General features: G+C 34.4%; 2 protein-coding genes across 8 annotated transcripts; one reads left to right on the forward strand and one right to left on the reverse strand.

The window, feature by feature from the left end:
• The first annotated feature begins 1629 nt into the window (after positions 1-1629).
• LOC148619984 (uncharacterized) lies at positions 1630-8601 on the forward strand. Of its 6 annotated transcripts, XM_088580454.1 has the most exons (4): positions 1630-1795; positions 3286-3375; positions 7136-7351; positions 7505-8601. In XM_088580454.1, the coding sequence occupies exons 3-4, from the start codon at positions 7284-7286 to the stop codon at positions 8466-8468; spliced, it is 1032 nt and encodes a 343-aa protein (XP_088436580.1). In that variant the 5' UTR covers positions 1630-1795; positions 3286-3375; positions 7136-7283; the 3' UTR covers positions 8469-8601. The 6 variants fall into 6 exon arrangements, with proteins under 6 accessions (XP_088436580.1, XP_088436583.1, XP_088436582.1 ...); XM_088580457.1 differs by lacking the exon at positions 7136-7351; XM_088580456.1 differs by lacking the exon at positions 1630-1795 and having other exon boundaries at positions 7092-7351.
• A 6034-nt stretch (positions 8602-14635) lies between these two features.
• On the reverse strand, positions 14636-20588 carry LOC148619985 (uncharacterized). Of its 2 annotated transcripts, none has more exons than XM_088580452.1 (6): positions 20432-20588; positions 19504-19621; positions 18459-18937; positions 17689-17808; positions 17217-17320; positions 14636-14833 (listed from the first exon to the last, which is right to left on the reverse strand). In XM_088580452.1, exons 1-6 carry the CDS (start codon positions 20541-20543, stop codon positions 14654-14656), a joined length of 1113 nt encoding a protein of 370 aa, XP_088436578.1. In that variant the 5' UTR covers positions 20544-20588; the 3' UTR covers positions 14636-14653. The 2 variants fall into 2 exon arrangements, with proteins under 2 accessions (XP_088436578.1, XP_088436577.1); XM_088580451.1 differs by having other exon boundaries at positions 19504-19660; positions 20432-20587.
• Between the last annotated feature and the right edge of the window lie 1411 nt (positions 20589-21999).

Below are 21999 nucleotides of genomic sequence, written 5' to 3' on the forward strand. Positions count from 1 at the left end.
GTGTTTGTGTAATGTCATGGCTCATGTGTCCACTCGCGTCCCAAGGACATAATTTACTTTATTTCACTGGATACACATCCTTTTTGATAGTTCAAGATTACCCACTGAATGTGATGAATATGCCACATGACCTCCTTTCATCCTTACCGTTGAAACAGAGACATTGATTATGTCCCTGCTTTGAAATCATAATGATTTAACAATTCTGTTTATTTTCTATTTTAAATACTTCATTCTTTGCTACATGTACGTACATGTGTGTTTACCATTTTATTTTATTTATGTACATGTACATGTAGTAATTGTATATGTACACAGTGCTTGCATTTTATGTACAGAAGTTAAATTCCTGGGATCAAATTAATCACACATGAAATTTTCCAATGAAAAGGGGGGATGTCAACCCAATGTACCCTCCCCTGGATCTGCCACTGTTATCTATACTTACTACACAAAAAGTGTACATTGCAGCTCCGAAAATCCGTCATTAGAAGCTCCCGACTTCTTCATTAAAAGGGTCAAATCGAGAGAAATGAATTGGTAAATCTCGATTGAGCTTTGCTCCCTGCTAATGTTCTGGCCAATTTGACAAAATAGTCCAGCCCTCTGCGTCAAAATTTAAATAGTTAATATAATATAATCATTGAAATCTTGCAGTTCTACACATATTAAATAGCCTTAATATCGTTATACCCCCATGTCGTACGTAAAGTAAACATCACATATTTGACATGGAGTATGATCGGCGGCGGAGCGATATCTTAGTGCAAACTTTGCAAGGAGAATAACTCGCGGAGTGTTACTTTGATAGTTATATGTTGAAATATCTGCCCTGGTTACGTAATTTGGTTGCCGACGATCTCTAAGTCAAGTTCAGTCTTTAAATAGACTTCCTTGACAAAAAGGGGTGCTAGGACATTATTTGCCATTTTTTTTTGTCATTTTAAACATGAAAATTGCAAATTTTCCAATAAAAAGGAGGGGTGCCGCACTAAAGTTATAAACATTTTGTTTTTGTTAAAGGTACGAAACTAGTAAGATCCCTACTCTGCACATTGCTAGTGCCGACTGGGATTTTACTACACATACAAATGTTATATATGCATAATGGTTCTTACGTTACATGCTCCTTAAGTGAACTTACTGTCACCTCGGTGCTTCTATTGTCAAAGGTTAAATTCTTATTGATTACAAGTATAAGGACTTCGACCTCTATTACTAACGCTCATAGAAATAAACATATTTTCAAGCCAAAGTTTTATGGTGGACGTTTGTCCGAAATATCCATGGACCCTTTTCACCATCAACTGGGTTCGTTTGCTATCTGAAATAAGACGCCATTCCATATTTCAATGGACCACCACACTAACCCCACGCAAGACAATCATGAATTCGATTGATCTGACTAGTCATGAGACAACAATTTTGATATTTAGGTTTTAAACATGATTTGATCTGAACTATGAAACTTTGGTGCACATGTATTTATGATCACACACACAAAAAATAATGCCTTTGATACCACTCAACAAATGAATTGTATGCTTCGTTTAAGGATGCGTGCGATTTCAATGAGAATTATTTAAAGCACCCGGCAAGAAATTGATACTTTGTCGTTTGAAGGTTAGACGCTCCATAATTCAGTAGTCTCACCATTTGAATGTTACGTTTGTTAATGCCGCAGGATAAGATAGCTTTTAAACTTATAAACGTGTTATCTGTGTCAGTATAAATCTACAAATCGGAGTAGGGTTATGATTTTATTTTGTTATCAACGTTGATACTATTTGTGAAGGTAAGACCAAAACTATATTATATATGTAACAGTTACTGTGACACATACTAAAAACAAGACGATGAAAAAAAAGAAATAAATAAGATTGCCATCATAAAAAATACAGTCATACATCATTCAGTGGCGGATGCAGAGCGGGTGCAGGGGGTTGGTATCCCCTGTTCATTGGAAAATTTGTCATGTTCATGTGTGGAAGTGACACAAATGGCAAATAAGGACCTAGCACCCCCTTTTTCTGAGTAACCTCCGCTGGCACCCCTCCTTTTCAAGGTGTATCGATCTAGTGTACTTGACTATAACCTGGTAACAAAGGCATTTGTTTCTTACTTCCGTGTACATAGAGTAATGCATGTGATATTAAGCTGTCTGTATAAGGTGGGCTGTACAAATACTAGAACATCCGTATCGAAAGGAAATGCTGTTTGGTGGAAATAAATAAACTGGATTTGGAACGATTTTAATCATAGAGTAGGGAGGAGCTAAAACTGAATAATATGAAATTTGTTATCCAGGTGAAAAAGGGGGCATCAAAAGGCTCCAGTGAGTCCTCACGTCTACAATTGCCTGTGATTCATGTAATATTGAACATATTTTGAATTTATAACCCATCTAAGTCTGTAAATTGAATGCATAAAATGCACTAGTCTTGCAAAAATGCCCGTTTCATGTAGATAAGCATAATCCCCTACATGTACTAAATATACATGCCATATTCATATGAAAATAAAATCACATGGAGCAACCAAAACTGTCAACGACCATGGAAAAAGTCCATGCAAACTATTCCGATTGAGAAGTATAGAATTGTACTTGTTCAATAAGAAACAAAGACAAATCGCTGCTTTTTTTGTCAAATCTTGATTTATAAAAAAACATAATGCTAACATATGATAAAAGAAAATAATTGTGGGTATTACAATAAATTGTGTATGATATACAATCGTCTTATACTTCGGGTTGGGCAGTATTGTCCCTTTACTTTGGTTGGGATTAGACAGTGCCGTGTTACTATGGATTGAGTGAATAGTTTCATTTGAACTACATACTAGGTAGAAAATGACAGTCTAATTTGAACTATACTTGTAGAACTGGATAGTCTCATTTGTAGTATATGGGTAGAATTGGGTAGTCTCATTTGAACTATATGGGTAGAATTTGATAGTCTCATTTGAACTGTTTGTGTAGAAGTGGGTAGTCTCATTTGACCTATATGGGTAGAAGTGGGTAGTCTCATTTGACCTGTATGGGTAGAAGTGGGTAGTCTCATTTGAGCTACATGGGTAGAAGTGGATAGTCCAGTTACTATGAACTAAGAAATCCTGCTTCTAGTGCATCCAAAACTCGATGCCCTGCACTTTTCCGATTGTTTTAACTTGTTTTCCATTTTTGTCAGTCATTAAGATATATAGCATATACACTTAAACAATTCAAGTTCTAATCTTTCCCACTTGCTAATATTCATGTACATGCATTTTGTTTTCTTTTTCAAGCAATAATTCGGTATTGCTCCTGACATATTGAGCAGATAAAATATAGCTGAGAAAGATGGAACAGAAAATGCATCCGGTTTCAACCATTATGTAAGTATAATCACTATGCCAAATTTTAAGATTGCAAAAAAATTTAGGTAACGAGTTCTGATTTAACTGTTTGGTCATAACTGCAAGAATTGAGTTTTTCATGTAGAGACCTAGCATGGAAGTTGGGTCAGGTGTTTCATCAAATTTTCATTCATGGATTTGTGACTTGTAGGCTCATACCCCCCTCCCCAATTCCCTTTTATCAAAATGGCCCACAAATAGATTATATCAAAAAGAGGGTTCGGTTTATAAATTATCCAGTCTCGCCCCGTGTGTGAGTACTGAAAATATGTATCATAGAAATAATGAGACTACTGGATATTATTTGACGATAGCGCTTTCCAAATTATACGCTGTTCTGAATAAAAATATACCGCACAACATACCTTGTCGTAGACTAGCTAACAAGGAGAACGTATATCATGTTACAATAATGTATAGACTCATGGAAAATGTATACCCTGCTATAGACTCATGGAAAATGTATACCCTGCTATAGACTCATGGAAAATGAGGACTTTGTTTAAGACTGACAGGGAAATTAAATATGTGCCTCGTTATAGACTAACAAGGAAAGTATACCCTGTTATAGACTAGCAAGAGAAACTGTGTCTTGTTATATACTAGCAAGGAAATGTTTACCCTGTTATAGACTAGGAAGGAATATGTATACTCTATTCTTCTAACGAGCAAAATGTATACCTTATTCCAGACATACGATGAAAATATATACCCTGTTCTAAACTAACGAGGAAATGTATTATCTGTTCTAAACTAGGAATAAAATCAATACCCAGTTCTAGACAAGGAATGCATATGTATACTCTATTCCAGACTAACGAGAAAAATATTAATATCTCCTGTTCTAGACTGGCGAAGAAAATATATACCCTGTTCTAGACAAGGAAGGAAAATGTATACCCTATTTCAGACTAACGAGGAAAGTATAAACCTTGTTCTAGACGAACGAGGAAATACATACTCCGTTCTAGGCTAAGAAGGAAAATGTATACCCTTTTCTAGCCCTGTCTTATCCAGTGACCCTGTTCTAATCTTTGACCTTGTTCTAACCAGCGACTTTATTCTAACCTGTAGAAAAAGACGACCTTAACTGCAGCACAAGCTAACCACCTATAAATATGATAGTATCCATCTTAAAATTAATATGGGGTAGGCATTGCCTAAATCAGCGAGCACCGTGAACTTTACCATACATGTACCGTCTGTGCGAGACTCGTAAAAATAATAATAGACATTAAAAAGAGAGGGGTCGACTTGGTTAAAAATTTTCGCTTCGCAAGTGCAATATTTTCATTTATATTTTAACAGCAAGCAAAATCAATATTTCTATTTGAAAATCCGTCTTGTTAATCAATGGGGGAGTTTTTTGTCAATAAATGAATAACTTGAATAAGTCATCACTACAGAAGTTTCATTGCCATCATCATGAACTCATGGATCCTTACGGTGTATCCATCTGCACCATGAAAACTGATTTGTTCAACGTGTCATAGTTTTCCTTTCCTCTTTCGTTTACGCCGGACTTGACTTTTTATGAGCAACTCGGCGGGTGTTTCTAGAAAAGCAGAGGACGCTTACCCTTCCGGTGCACTTGGTCCATGCTCTCAGTTTTTAGTGGAATCCGAGTTATATTACAGTTCTCCACGGATGGTAGGAATATTTTACACATATCATGTGACGTAAACAAAATTCAGATGACAGCTGAAAATTCCAAACAATATTATGATTGGCTTTCCTATCTTAGAAAAGCTATGCTTCGATTTTGATAATATAATCGGAGATATATTTTTTTCCAAGGCGGGTTGGGATCTTGTTAGACTAGTTCCCGATCGCAATATTCAGTATGTTACACATATACAAACCGATTAGAAAACGACTTGAATACTATCGGATAAGATGAATTTATTTTTACTGAAACGTAATCTTTACCTGTATTTTTTAATTTGTTTGATTGAAGGAAATGATGAATTTTATCCGTAAGGACAGTCACTTTTTGTTACTTCCGGGACATGACTTTTTTATCGTTAGTATATTAGGGAACCTTAAAGAAAGTATAGAAAGTACACGTAATAACCGTGGAGTTCACACCGCTTCGCGGCGCTCGCTATGATATTTTAAAAGCATTTAGTCGCATTACATAAACAGAAATAAAGTCATTCCTAAAACAGATATTTAAATTCATTCCTATTTTTATCAATTTATTTTGTTGCTGAAGAGATTTTAATAGAAAATTCATTGTATACACTTGCAAGTTATAATCAAATTGAACTTAATCAATATAATTTACATGTGACGGTGTTTTGAATAAGCCGGAAATGGTTGTCATATAGAGAGCCCGCTCAGTCGAGCATCCATTTGGTTTCCATGGCTACGGTGGGTCTGAGTCAAACATTACAATGAAACCTGTCTAAACCGACACTTTTTTAAACCTGTCACTTTAAGTGTATTTTGAACCTTGATAAACCAAACATCTGTCTAAACCAAACCAAATCCTACAATGTTTGAACAAAATCCACCCAGTTTCAGAGGAGTTTCATCCACAAGATAAGTGTGATAACGGACGGCCCGACAAACACCGTGACTATGACTGTCCCTCCGTCGCGATGCGGCAGGGGATAAACAACGGTTAGAAACTAGCTCGCATTGATAAATATCAGCCTATCAATCGGCTTGCATATTTGATAGCGGGAGTAAGCCCCTTAGGCCAGCTTAAAACCTCCAAGTCCTGTGAACAATAATTAAACATTTCAAGTAAATAACTATTTGGCTAGCAATACATAATTTATTAGGTTAAATAATGTCAAGTAGTATGCTGTAAACCCCAATGAAACCTTATACTGGATAATCTATAAACTAGTATTAACATGTACATGTACGCGAAACTCATTGTACATGCTATAATTAACCAATTAACTTATTAATTATTAAAAAAAAATAGATTACTGAGTACGCCGAGTTGGCATGTAATTACACATTCTGCGGCTTATTAGCGATGATTCAATTAAGACTCAGCATAAAATGTAAATATATTCTTACAATTAAAATAAGTTCATGTTTGCATGTGAAAACATGTCAAAGTTCACATTGAGTCAAATCTTAATGTGTTGAACACGATGATGTCAATAATTTAAAGGTATTTAGTCCGATTACGTGGATTTTACGTACACTCTCGCCGGTTATCGCTATACCTGATGTGTACTCGTAGTTATTTTGTTTACTTTGGACAAATGTACACCTAAAAACAGGAAAGGTACAGTTCATTTATATTTTTCAATCTGATTTGTTTTGTTTGTCGTTGTGTATAATTATTTTTCTTCTAAACACTTGAAAGGAGGTAGTCACGACATGTACACATATTTTATACCTGGGTGGTTGGAATCCACGTGGTCAATTTTCATTTATGACAAGCACAGGTATTATCATGTCATGTTTTATGAATGATATGTCCATTATCATTAGCGAGAAATATATTCTTGTTTGACAAAAGGCCTTTTCACGTTTGAACAGAAATAAGATCAAATTCATTGTTATATTTCGAGATCACGATCATTTTTCCATACAATTTAACTGCAATGATCAATCTATTCATGAAACAAACATAATTTTCTTAATAACTCGGCACTGTATTTTCATATTCGTATTGAACTGACATGATTGAGAAAAGATCGAATAATATTATGCAAGCCTTTTTATAGGGTTGGATTCAGTGAGACGTTAACAAACTTCCTTATTTCCACAGTGGGTTGCACCGACCAGAAGTAAACGTCAACAATGCGTTCATTAAAATGGATTTTCTCGTGGACCATTTAAAATCATCTGTGCGCTAATCCAACATATTTGTCTGTTTGTTGTTTCGATCCCATGGTGCGTCGAAGGAAGGTGTATTCATGTTCAGTATATTTACCCTCTTCGATGAGTATGTGTATTGGGCATTAATAGAATGTAATCGCCCAAGGTAAGATTATAAAATTTATTACAAGAACACAGATTACTTTGTAAACATGATTTCATGTAATCGTTAAACGATGAATATTTGCCAAATTGGTGTCGATTACAAATCGATTTTTTAGTCTGTATCATCAAGTTAATGTCTTTTCTTTTTTTTCAGGCCACGTGTTTCAGAAATGAAGTCCGGTAGTTTGAAAAGAATCTTAAGAAATTTGAAAATATTGATTGGGGTTTTAATCTCAATTCTACTGGTTGTTGTGTTGTTGTTGATCTCTACAGTACTAAGATTTAACTGGAAAATACAGAAGTCACGAGGTCCAAGAAATCCTAGTGTTAGTCCAGTAACGGAAACGAGTGTGAACGGAATTCCGCTAATCATTCACCAAACATGGAAAAATGATAAAGTTCCTGAAAAGTGGGTAAATGCACAAGCTTCATGGACGGACCAGTCAGTAAAATATCCATTAAAACGAAAGTACAACGAATTTGTTTATATGCTGTGGACTGACGCGATGTTAGACAATTTTATAAAGGAAAATTATCGTTGGTTTTATGATGCTTTTCATAGTTACCATTTTCCAATTTCAAAAACGGATGCTGGCCGATACTTTTTGTTATATCACTATGGAGGGGTGTATTCTGATTTAGACATAGGATGCAACAACCAATCTGTACGAACAATTCTTTCTAGTCTCAAAAACACGCATGGAATAAGTGTTATGGAAGTAAAACCATACGGATTTTCTTTGGAAGTGCTAATCGCCGCTAAAGGCCATCCATTTTTAAAATCAGTTATTACAGGATTAATCCCGGCACAGGCGCGGTATCCTATACCGTACCTCACAGTGTTACTCTCCGCGGGGCCTTTATATCTGACTGCAAAATATGGCATATACAAAAACAAACAAGAGATTCATATCGTTAGCCCAGAACTTTATGAAGGACAATATTTTAAACATTACCACGGTGGCTCTTGGCACAGCTGGGATGGAGAAATCATCTGGTGGATATATAATCATGGACCTATGTTTTTCAAATTGATAATTTTATCATTTATTCTATATATAGGCATTATTTTATTACGAAAAATTTATGACAAAAGAATGCATACACATATAGCATAAATTTTTTTTATAAATTTTATAATTGTCTTGTGAAAAGAATTTTCTATGTTTTTTTTTTTTTTGTATTTGTTGAAATAATCGACGTATTTTTATTGTTGAATTTATTTATTTATTAATATAACTTACAAAGATACTTTAAATTTATTTTTAACAAAATATCGTTGCTTTATATTCATACCCATTAAATTCAGTAATCCTTCAAGCTCTCTTGCGGGGGGCTCTATTGATTTTTTTTGGAAACAAATTTGTTTCTAGAAAACGAGGAGAGAAATAATTTGATTAAGCACATAAGAAAAAAATAAAAGAAAATAAGTTTGTTTAAAAAAATAAACATAGTAGAGGAAAATTAAATATTTCAAGCATTATCGTTGTTTTAAAGAACCAGGCAAGGGGTGATTCAGGACAGAAAAAGACGGAATTTTAATTGTGACTGTCTTTAAAGGATCTGCCTGGTTTTTAGAAATAGTTGTTCTTAAAGTTTTGATGTGAATAATATAACAGTGAAACATATAATAACAGATTTTTTTACTGATATATTTGTTCGCTTAAGGCATGTATTCGGTGTACAGAATCTGAAGAAAAGGGACTTCAGAAGATGACTGGTTAAAGCAGGTAGAGCTAGGGTAAGGGACATAACTCTTGAAATCAGTGATATACTTGTATCATATTCGATTTACCCAAGCCTACCAAGCTTTAATTTGAAACAGAATGAAATCAGTCCAAGTTACTTTGATGCTTACATGACACTGATGGTAAATACAAACATACCAATGATTTGTAAGAGTTGTTTCCCTTCCCCTATATCTACCTCCTTAAACAATAACAGATTACCGATTTATCCAGGGTTCGGGTTTGACAGGTTTTACTGTTTTCATTAGTGTTTTGATACAACTGTGAGATTTCAAGATTAATGCACTGTAACACATTACTTTATTTGGAATCAAAAATCAGAAAATTAAAGTATGAAATGTACATGCAACTGTAGGAAAGATGTGTTCAAAATTATCACAAGTTTTGGGCATTATACTTAACAGGTCTGACTAAGGTTTTCATTCAAGCTCATATCTAATAGTTTTACTTTATGAACATATCAATTTTCATTTCAATATCCTCTTTCTGAGTTAACTAATGTAAATGCTATGCTTAATATACTTTTCTAATATGACGCCTTCATATCGTCAAACAGTATATGTCGGTACAATCCCACCTTTAGCTCTTGCGCACTGTCTCTTTTCTTTCGCTGTCGCTTCGAGACAAAAACACTCATTTAAAAACGTTTACGCGATAATTTAACGGCTGAGAGGTTATCTAATTGAAATCAATTATATAAATACACACATTTAACACGTACAATGACATTAATATACACATTTAATCTAACTTCCATACGGAGAGGATAAACGGAACAGCCGTTATTTTGGCTACGTAATTTGTCATATTAGAAAAGAAATAATTTCTTTCGGGGGTACATTTTTACTCATTTTAACATGGGTTTGGCATTTATATTTTCATTTAACATCTCATTGTCGCTCGATGTTAAATAATCGAATATAAATGCCGCACCCATGTTAAAATGAGCACAAATCTACCCCTCCACGAATTATTTCTTATGTATAAAATTACGGTAGACCATTTAGTAACCAAGTACATGTCTAATTACTGAACATATTTTGTGAGGAATCTTGCGTAATTTTGATAAGTAAATGTATGTACATGTATATACAAATGGCAAATATTATTCGATATAATGTGCAACTTCACATTAAAATTATTTGAAAAGAAATTTTTACATACAAGGAAAAGTGTAGAATTTGCAAGATTACAATGTTCTGTTGAAATATTTTTTTTCAAGGGACATAACCGGTGAAATTTCGTTTGTTAAATGTAAAGTGATTTTGTTCCTATTATATAAGGGAAAAAAGGTGTAAAATGAGTCCAAAAGTTCTATGTTAATAATAAAAACTTAAGATATAAAATGCAAGGAATTATCCTACATGTACAAGGTTAATGTTTGAAAACTGTATTTGTGAAAGGAAATTTAAGCTAGATAAAGCCAATTGAGTTAAGTTTTTTTGGTTATCTATGACATCACTTTTTAATCTTGCACTCTATGTACATGTAGTTCCATTTTTACAATTTTGGATATTCTTTTTCTGGATATTATTTTGCAAAGAATTTTGGTCAAGACCTATCTTTTGGTTTCAAAGGAGTGAATTAAAACGAAGATTGAATTTTTGTCTATCATTTTCCATCAAAATATAACTGTTTACCATTTTTCGAAATAGGATTAAGTTGATTTGAGAGGAAGATATATTCCAAATATGAGTTAAGTGTGTAGCAAGAATTCTTTAAAAATACGATAACTAGCGAAAAAATCACAGCAATAAGCATTTATAATTCGCACTATTCTTTTCACATGCGTCACCAAAGATAAAAGCAGATCTAGCTGTCGTTTGACTCCGCCCGTCCGCCCGTTACGCTTGGGGGTAGTCTACCTTCTTTGTGTAATCTGTCACTCAATAAGTATGAAAGCAGTTCAAAACTTTATATAGTGATTAAGTACAAGTCACATCAACAAAGGAGAACTAAATATTATAAGCGAAAACAAACTAAAATCTGGGTAGAACTCAAGTGCCCCGGATTGTTTTTTCTTCAGGTTTCCATTTTCTCTTGATATTTGATCATTGAGTATCGCTCTGATAACAATAATATGGTTTCTTTTTTCCGACACAGTCGATATAGTTTCGTTTTTTACCTTTTGACATTAAAGATGCTCTTCCATGGAAACGCAAGTCACCTGATCAAAGTTTTGTTTTCCAATTGGCAAAATACTGATAACTTAATGGCGCTCGAAAAAAAAACTGTATCGGAATTTGAAATGTGTTATCTCCTGGTGAAATGTAGAAATTATAAGTAAAAAGAACAAATTTTACTGCGTCGGCTATCTTTTTTAAAAGATAGTACTTTTTTTCTGACCGGTGAAAGGAAAAGTGTTATTTTATTCTCTCTTTTCGTTTTGTGCTCATCAAGTGGTTCGCCAATTCATGCTTTTAAACACGAGCAGTACATTTATGACGTTGTCAAGATAATATACATACGAAACATCTCATTCGAGAAATAGATCCCTACATTATATTATGTGCCAAACTACATTTCTGTAATCTAGGTCGTGAAATTTCCGATTTTAAAACGGTCGACGAGACCCCTGCTTTACATTTGAAAATTTAAATATCTCGAGTACATTTAATTCTGGATAAAACGAATGATTCTATAACCATATATCACTTTTTAAAAGAACAAAAATATGTCGGTCGTATCTGGGATTTTCCATTGTATTAATTTTGATTATTTTCAATTAGTTTTTAACCCTGCTTAAAAAGTGGGATGAATATAAGTGATCACACCATCCACCTTATCCACAACGCTCCTCTGAAACGGCTGAATAAAATTGGATGAAAATTTCACGCATTCTTTATCACGATTCCATTTTTCCACTTTTTATTTTGTTTTTAAATCTAAATGACTTTCCAGGTTTCTTGCTGCAAAAGGTGAATTTTTTCATTGATCGACAAAGATGGGGGAGCTTACCTCTATAAAAGCCAAAAGGAATTCAATCATACTTTCACACATTCTTTATCACTTGATGCGCATGTGCACTCTTATTTTGATTTTCCCATCTGAATGACTTTTGGATTTTCACAGGAGGGGAGCTTAACTCATAGTTGTACTAGTTTTAAATGGAAACAGCTTTTCATGTGACTTTTGTTTCATAAAACTAGTACGGTTTGCAATTTAAAAGAATTTAAAATTGCATGTATATAATGTATTGTTGGCGACAATACATTGTGAATTGTTGCAAACGCTGAAAGTCTGTACTATCGTCATAGTCATATTTGTATCTATTTTCTTCATAGAGCCCAACTGTGCCGGCTTAAATACAACAAAACGTGTCTACAACGGACCCTGGATAAACAGGTAACCTACGCAAACAAAACATCTTCAAATCAGTTTTAATATTTTTTTAACTTGTGTAAACCGATCGCCCGCCTTGACAAAAAATTCCAAGTTTAATAGGGGTTCGTTTTTGCCTCCATCAGGGGAGAATCATGAATTATGCATTTCAGTTCAGTAGGCGGTCGTCCGATGCACATTATCTATATACGAAAAAAACAAAGCCAAGTGGTAGCGTTACGTCAGCAAAATGCAAAAATCTGTATTTTTTTATTCCTCTAAAACATAGGCAAATTGTGACTTAAGAAGTGCTTCGTTGTTGCTTTGCTGTAATTCAATCGAAACTGTGAAATCTTGGAGATTTCTTTTTTTAATTAACTTATGTGTCCGTTGCACGGAAGAGGTCACAGGGTCATCGCCCCTTTTGTGACATTCTTGTGAGAAAAAAAAACCATTTTGTTTGGTAATGTAAACAAAAAAAACAAAAAACAAAAACAAAAACAAAAACAAAAAAAAACAAAAAACGTAATATACAATCTCAACAATCAAGTTACACAAAAATCTAAAAACTGAAAGCATAACTTTGTATTCACTTAATGTGTGCAAATAGGCAGCTGTGTAATTGAAAGATATCGACCCACTATCAGATACTCAAGAAATAAATCACGAAAACTCCATTTTATCATCGTTTTACTACGGGCTGTCCCTTTATGTCGCTTTGTTTCACCCCGAGCGATATATAGTGAGGGTTAAAAAAAGAAAACACATAAATGGCCAGCACGTCGTAAAAATGATAAAATGGAGTTACCCTGATTTATTTCGATTCTAATAGGACCGGTTTTCGTATATTTTAATTGACGCAGCCTATGAGTTGCACGAAAGTCGGTCATGTGTTTATAACCTTTTTACCTTGGTAGCTTTGATGTACGTCATATAAAAAATGTTAAAGAAATATTGTAACGTTCGGGGTAAAAAGAGTCGCCCAGACGTTTAATGTTATACAAATTACTTCTAATTGAAAATTATTTTTTGTATGCCTGAATTGAGTATGTCTATGTGCAAATTCGAATTGAATTTCTCTGATGCATAAAGTGTTCTACATTTTTCGGAATTGCAAGTATATGGAAACCAGTATGTAATATTAATTTTATTACTTTCGTTAATTTACGACTTTGAGGAAAATCCATTACATACATAAGTGTAATGGTAGTTTTTTTTTTTTTAAAGAAATATACAGATGTATTTTATTGCAATGCAGGGCTTTTTTTCAAATTACATCATCTGTGAAAAGTAGCGACGAAAAACAGCGACTGTTGAAATGAAATTTTCGATATAATTTTTTTTATGACATTCAGTCCAGAATGTAACAACTGAATTGCATTATAGACGCACTTAATCGTAATTATGTCGCCCAAGCTTTGGTGGAAAGACAAATTGTTTTGCTGTCCGTCTGTTACCTTTTAAAAAGCGCAACTCCTCGGAAACTACTGCACCACATTTCATAAAATGTTATAGGTAGTTATGACATAATATGTAGTGTATATTACCCGTAACGATCCATTAAGTAAAGTTGGAGTTATATCCCTTCGGAACTAATGAACGAGGAGATACACATGTATATATTTTGTAGGTAACAAAAAATAAAACACATTGAAAATTAACTTTATTTTACAAGTATTTACTGTGTGCACATGTAGTTCCTGTAACAGAGGTAATTTTTCGAACGGAACCGTTAATACGGACACGTTGTCATTGAACAACTTGTTTAGGCGAGGGGATGATAGGTTTAAGAGACATAATCTGATCGAAAGAGGACGGAGTGCCAATCAAATCTACTGGGAAAGCTTTCAGTTTATTGTGTTACTACAACCAGCCTCGCAAATCATCAAATTATGATAATCAAGTTAAATATATTTCTTGTGAGAAAAAAAACCATCCAATTTCATGTTGCTGCAGCCTGGCCTGTGGTATGAGGATTTCATTGTTGTTCATTTGTCAGGACTCTGCAATATTTAACTCATGTTCACAATTTTATTTTTACGATGGAATTCTTAAACATTTCCTTGCTTTGCCTATTTCGCCCTCGTCGGACATTTTTTTACCCTTTTCTACCTGTATTTCCATATTTAAAGCGTGGTGAAAAAAACATTGTTTTAAGTCGAGATTCTTCTTTATAAACAAAATTATTGTCACAAAGCCCTAATAATGGAACAATATCAACAGAAAATGATTTATTAATTCATTTGGCTCCATATATATCCGGCTACATCTTTAGCGGATTTTTTTAGATCACTTATTTCGAAGTCTTTCTCTGACTGGAATCTGTGGGTTAAGCCGTCCAATAGGAAAGACACAAATGAGGTAGAAAATGCTACTCGGTTGTCTGTCTTTATTGAAGTAGGGTCGTATTCAACCTGTAAAACGTAACAATAAGCCTAGGTTTTATTTATAATATACCATTGTAATATTTATTTACTATCGTCTGAATATGGCTGGGATGTTGCTGCTCGGACGTTAAACCCCAACAAACAAACATACTCTTGTACTGTGTCGAAATCGCAATGTACCGAGTTGTCCAGTTTTTGGTCAGCACAAAGAAACAAAAAGGACAAATCAACAACAGAGAAAGATGTGTTTTCTAACTTTTTTTTCAACTTCCCCTGTGTTCAATCGGAACCACTCGGACTTTTTCGTTCCACATAGAAAGTGTAGCGGACTTGGCACAGTATTTTCTTCTAGTGTCTTTGTTGATTTACCTTTCAGAGTTTATAAAACACTTTTTCATCATGGTTGTCCAGAGATTCTATTACATTTCCCACAAGCAGTTTTATTAAAAAGTCGGTTTTTAGCCAATAATAATATTCCAGTAACCTACAATTCCAACGCACTTGAATTTGCTACCGATTTTTCTTCAATAATTGATATTTTTTTCTGTGAGTAATTTAATCAAACATCAACTGTAGAATGCAGTACTTAGGTTTAACAAGCACAGCGTTTTACCATTGAGGTACAAACCTTCGTAAGAATAAGGCAAAACAAGAATAATTCGAAACATGTATGTCGAAAAACCCAATGATCTGACCAATGATATATATACATGTACATTTAATACCTTCACTCAAGGTAGCCCTCTATTTATACCCTAGATACTTTAGGAATTTTAGAAAACGTTGATTTAAAATTGATAGTTTCTTACACGAGTCTCTATTAAAAATCTGAGATTTCTTCCCGTTTCGTTGTTTTTCTATGACAGACAGGTGCACGCGACCGTGTCTGTCATGGGTAAAAAAGCCCAGCGTAACACGCTAAGTAAATGTAGTCAAGTAAAGTTCAGAGGGTAAATGAATAAATTACTCGATCTTTATGTACGCAGATCCACATCTTTTATAACAATGTATGTTGTAAAACGGAAGAAAACATTCTTACCCTCGTCAAAAGACGGAATTTCTCACACTCGTGGAAGAATAATTATTATAGGTTCTTACACGAGTCTCTATTGAAGATCTGGGATTTCTGCCACGAAAGACTTATCAGCCCTGAAATGTTCATTTCCAGTGCATTTCAATGAATTCAAATATACTCGTATTGCTGCATGCGCTCCACTCGTCAAAAGACAGAATTTCTCACACCTGTGGAAGCAATCCCAGATCTTCAATAGATGACGAGTGTAAGAACGCATTTCTTCCGTTTACAAGCAAAGGTGTGGGATTACAATAAAGGTTAATGAGTAATTTGCATGAAATACATTTCGTATTACTGGGCGCCGATTAACCACGTGCGATTAACAGTAACACACCGAAAATTCCGTTCTATAGTAAAATTCTTAAGTTTTTTTGTATAATTCATTAATTTATTCATTAACCATTTGAATTTTCAGTGACTTCTTTTACTTTACATGTTGCGAATGGCTATTTTCTTTGTCCCTGGATTACATTCTTTTGATTACCGTTATAACCTTGGTTCCCTTGATTACTCTTACTCATGACAGACACGGTTGGGTGTACCTGTCTGTCATAAAAAATAAGAAAGAAAGAGTTATCTGCCCTGAAATGCTCATTTCCATTGCATTTCAATGAATTCAAACATTATTTGGAAAATCTTGTCTTTATTCCTTACTTGTGATTGTACTAAAATAAATGGCCAATTTACACTGTCGAAGTGGTTCGTGGCATGTAGGTTATTTCTTACCGAGTTCACACACTGCCTGATCATTACAGAGACTGACACTAAATTCTATTTTTCACAACGAATATTTTCATCGGGTATAAAGGGTCGTTATGCTTTACGGTCCAAAAGATTCAATCATTGGTTAATACTATTAAACAAAATCACATACTTTTTAACACTTTTTAGCAGGCGACCAAGTTCTTTCGTTGTGAAATGAAAAGACCGGAAAAGCCGTTTAGTACTTGAGACCTAATGATGACCTTTGTAGCAGGTCAAGCATCGCCGCCACTAGAAGGTGACTCTTAATATTTATGGTGATTTCTTTTATCAAAAAATCAATAAAATATTCTTTCTAATATTTAGCATAATATACTCGCAGTTTTTGCTCTTATATTTGCAATGTTCTTAATACAATAGAAGCAATTTGGCGGATCCAGAAATCAAAACGATTTGTGGGGGGTGGGGGTGGGGGTCAACTGACCCAGAAGAAGGGCGCTCCAGTGATTTCTAATTTTTTACTATATAATCAAGCATGCAACCCTTTCGATTTTAAAGGAGAAAGGGAGAAGAGGGGGCGACCTCCCCCTCGGACCCGCCCATGAAAGCTTTTTAAAACAATTTATTTCTTACCTTAGTGACTAGTTCGTTTAGTAGCGTATCATTGAAAATTCTCTGTAAGTATATGACTTGTTCCTTCACATTCCGTTGGCTGTATACTATGCCTTCCCCACAAACTGTTACAAAAAATGAGAACTACTCACGGACCTGGGTATATTTTTTTTATCCTTTTGCTCGGATTGACTGTTTTTTTTTTATTTATTTATGTTTTTTTTTGCCATTTTGTTTCATTTTTACTTTATTATTTACAGAGAAATTAACGTGATAAAACAGACCGTCATGTGTAACAAAGAGACATTTAATTTAGATAATTAATGAAAGCTTAAGCTCATAAAAAATCTTCGTGAATTGCTGGGTGGGAATGTATTACAATGTATTACTGAATTTATCATTCCCAATTAAGTGCATTTTCATACTCACTGAAAATGGGAGAACAAAGCAGCTACTACATTGTACGATATTATTGTATTGGTTGGGAACTTACCTGTTGCCAGAGCTGTCATCGTGTCATGCGCATTAGTATCAATTTTGTCACAATTTGGACAGTTCTGGGTACAACTTGCTGCAGGATCTGCGAGCAGTTCTGATCTCTTACCAAATATATCTAAAAATAAAGGGAAAAGTATCAAACGAGGAGAAGTTCGTAGACAAATCCATGCCTGAAACACCAAAAGAACTTTGTTTTTGTACAGACAAAGAAACCAATCGTACAATACAAAAAAATAAAAAAAAAATAAAATAAAAAGTACCCCCCCCCCCCCAAAAAAAAAGGCCATTCTCGTATACACTACATCAAAATGTACAGGGATATGCCCATGTAGCATCGGACATCAGGAAATACAAATTGGATGGAAACAAGATGGCGCTATTTCATGGAGTTGCTTGGAGGAATTCAAACTTCAAAATCAAATATTTTGACCAAGAATGATTTTACACGACGTTATCCGTTAACCAAACGAAATTTCGAGAATTTCAAAGACTAAATACTTGATACTAAGTAACAAAAGTAAATGAGCAACTCGCACTCCACTAAAAACTGGGAGCATGGACAAATTGCACCGGTAAGGTAAGCATTCTCTGCTTTTCTAGAAACACCCGCCGAGATGCTCATAAAATGTCAAGTCATGGGTAGACGAAGGAGGGAAGGAAAATTCATGAAATTCATGAAATTTTTTCGAAAATTAATAAAATAATAATTGTAAATCGTAAGTTTTGATAACATAAGTATAATTTTTTATTCAGTAATTCACTTACTACTAAAAAGGTCTCCGACAGCTTTCCCTGCGTCAGTTAAACCGTTCACAACTGTATTCCCAAAGTCCTTTAAAGCACTGCCAAAACTGGAAAACCCAGACTGTACTTGGTCCAATAAGCTCTTTGCGCCTACCTCAACAAGCTTTTCTAAAAGGTCACTATGACTAAGATCTGGCAGGCTGCTAACATAGATTTTTGCCATGTCTTTTGAAAGCAAAGACAATTTTTGTCCGAGGGATTCCAGCTTCGAGGCAATCTGTGACAATCCATCCGAATGTCCATCTTGTAAACCGTTTCCTAGCAAGGAGGATAAACTGGCCAGGTTCATTAGAAAGAGGCCAGACTCGTCACCTAGTAAACCTAGTGCTTCAGGAATTGATTTTCCCATTTGATCAATGAAAGTGCTTAGTTCCAATGCAGGTTTGAAGATGCTGAGTCTAAGGTTGTTTAGAGACTGCAATAACTTGTCATTATTTTCGCTATTTTGGAAAGAAACAAAAAAAAACAAACAAACAAACAAACAAAAAACAACCAAGTAGTCACCTACATGTAGTGTAGAAATTTAGCTGTAAACATTCATTCCGCATACCATATACCGGAAGCACTTTTTCGTATTAACTTCACTAGAAACAATTTATGTTAAAAGATGTGATACTTGAACATTGTTCATTTTAGAATTTTATCGATTAAAATTTTTGTTAATTTTTTTCTTGGAACGTGTTCTGTGTTTTAAAAAGCATCTATATTTGATCCGTCTAAAACCAAATTTGTAACTTTACCTCACGTGTGCCTAATAGGCTAATTCAAAAGGGGATGGACTCGGGACCCCCATGCTCGAAAAAAAAAATGGGCTAATCATATTTGATTATATATCAGAGTTAGTCTCGGTCTTATTGTTACGACTTGCATAAACTGATTTGTATTTTTCACACGTGATATTCGATGATTTAGAATGCAAAAAATGGAGGTTTTCTTTGATGTAAAGTTGTACCGGATTGGTTAGATATTGTTTAAAGTGAAGCATATATTATAGAAAATACGTTACTTTGGGCATTGACTGTGGCTACACTGCAAGCAGAGGCCAGCCGTTTTGTTCAGTCTAGCATCACAAGTCTCAGTCGTGGATAACTGCTCATAGTTAGTCTCATTCAGTTTGCCCAGTACTAAGAACAAAATTTCTCTACGAACATACGTGTCAAACTCTGTGAAACAGAACAAAAACGAGGAAACAAATAATGCATAAACAAGATAATTCATGAGCTGACCACTTGAATTTGATTTTTTTCTGTAATATTGATATTGTCACGACATTACTTTCATCGTCGAATTTATTCACCATTAGAGACTAATTGGAGTTCACTAAATGAGGTGATAATCATACAGTTTGAAAGAGATTATGGTTGCCATGGAAACCATAATCTCTTTTAGACTTTTAGATTATCAGGTAAAATTTGCAAGCTTTCTTGTTATTATCCAGTCTTTAGTATTCTCTTAAAGTAACAAAATACGTACATCAATTTCTGAGGCTCACAATTTTAGCTGTTTTCCGTGCTAACGAAAAATGACACTTAATATCACAAACGTGTTCAGATTTATAATGGTTTTGTTCTAGCCATTCTGGGCCAACTCAGCTGATACTGACATTTTGCAACAAAATTGTTTTTTCTTCATAGGACGGGTGAAATTTGAGATAAAACGAGGAAATAAGATCAAACAAAATCACGTGGCCGAAAAAAGCATGAACACAATGTTTAATTCATGTGGAATATTTCATTTCTGATCATGTCATACACACTCCTGACACAACTCAGAAAAGACTAAATTAAGAAATAGCATAGCATAGAATGAACGCAAAAATGAGATAAGTCAACGGTTTATCCGGTTCGGTCATAGAAAAAGAAGAAAATAATGCCCATGACGTATGAAATGCATTAACAAGAAGTATTCTCCTAAAATCAAAATTTATGTCTTACTTTGGGTGCTGTTAAGATCCAAATCTGCTAGAATTTGACCACTCCCTCGATTATCACAAAAGACTGATAGACACACACATAATACACACAAAGCTACAGTAAAGAAACGCATGGTGGAAGATAAGTATTGTTACAGCAGTACTTGTGTGACCTCATAGATAATGGTCATGTTGTAAAAGTTCTGTCTGTTCAAAGCCTTATGTAGTAATGTAAAATCATGAAATCCCGCCCTTTTCTATGTACAGTGAAACTTGTATAAAGAACCCAAGATGGACTTTTGGTTTGGTTAAGGCAGGCTTTCGGTTTCCATGGATTGAAACTGATTATGAATGGACTTCATATGGAAGACGTTTGATTTACACAGGCTTCCGGTTTTTACTGGGTCCAGTTTAGAAAAGTTTCACTGTATATGTACGAAAGTACAAGAATTCCAAGGTCATTCTAAAGCAACCAGAACATTATTAACGAAGGTCATATTCTTACATATTCCGGAGGTGTTATAATGGTTAGAAATGATTCCGAACATACTATTTTTTTAATCTCTGCTATGTGTCTTGACTAGACAACTGAATGTAACGTGATATACATTAAATTTGTATTGCACATTTTATAAGTCAGTCTACTGTTTCAACCAGTGATCTTCGACTACAGTTCTTAAAATGAAAATGTATATCCGTCGATCAGCACATTTTCTACAAATGGACTACAGTTGGTAATACATTAAATCGTCCAAAGGGGTTTCAAAATTAAGAGATAACTGTTAAGTATTTGAAGCTCTGCGGAAGTTCATGTGTAGTTTTACTGTCGCAAATTGAGTTTACCGTGGCGACGCGTAGAGATGAATTCTAATGCAATAATTACATAACAAGGTTTGTCATTGGCTTGCCTCAAGCGTGAAATTCTCAATATACCTGTCGGAGCCGATTCACAAATTATACGGGTATGAATATTACGGTCAGGACAATTTGCATAACTGTTACAATCAAATTGACTGACCTTCTAGTTATGACGATTTTGAAGAGCTTTTATTATTTTTATTCTTATTAAATAAATTGTTTATTTCCAAAATGGCTTACTTTAATTCCTTATGAACCAAGATGACTTAACTCTAAGGTTAATTTTGAATCTCGTATCTTTGAACAAACTATAATTTTCTTTGCAGTAGGATTTTGTAGGGCGGTCAATATGGGTCAGCAATAACCCTAATTGAATAGTTTAAGCTTCACATCTCACTGAGAATAGTTTCACTAGAAAAGAGATATTCATAGTCGTTTTGTATTTGAAGCTTTGCTGACATACGTCCATCTGTAGTTTTACCGTCGCAAATATACATTGTCAGATTAAAAACACCACAGTTCCGCTCAAGCCTTTTATTGGTCAAAATCAATCAAGTCTAATTGAGGAACACGTACGTATGAACTATTATGATGAGTTCTTATGTGATTCCGTCTAAATAGTGTATAATGATAAAAACTTATGTTCAGCTGTGGCGTACGGAAGGGCGAATGAGAAGATGCATTCATCAAATCCATGTACTGCAGTATATAAGAAATAATTTGAAACAACGC

Source organism: Perna viridis, chromosome 4, assembly GCF_037379345.1.
Source record: "Perna viridis isolate PV_CMFRI_1.1 ecotype Kerala chromosome 4, ASM3737934v1, whole genome shotgun sequence".
Lineage (NCBI taxonomy): Eukaryota > Metazoa > Mollusca > Bivalvia > Mytilida > Mytilidae > Perna > Perna viridis.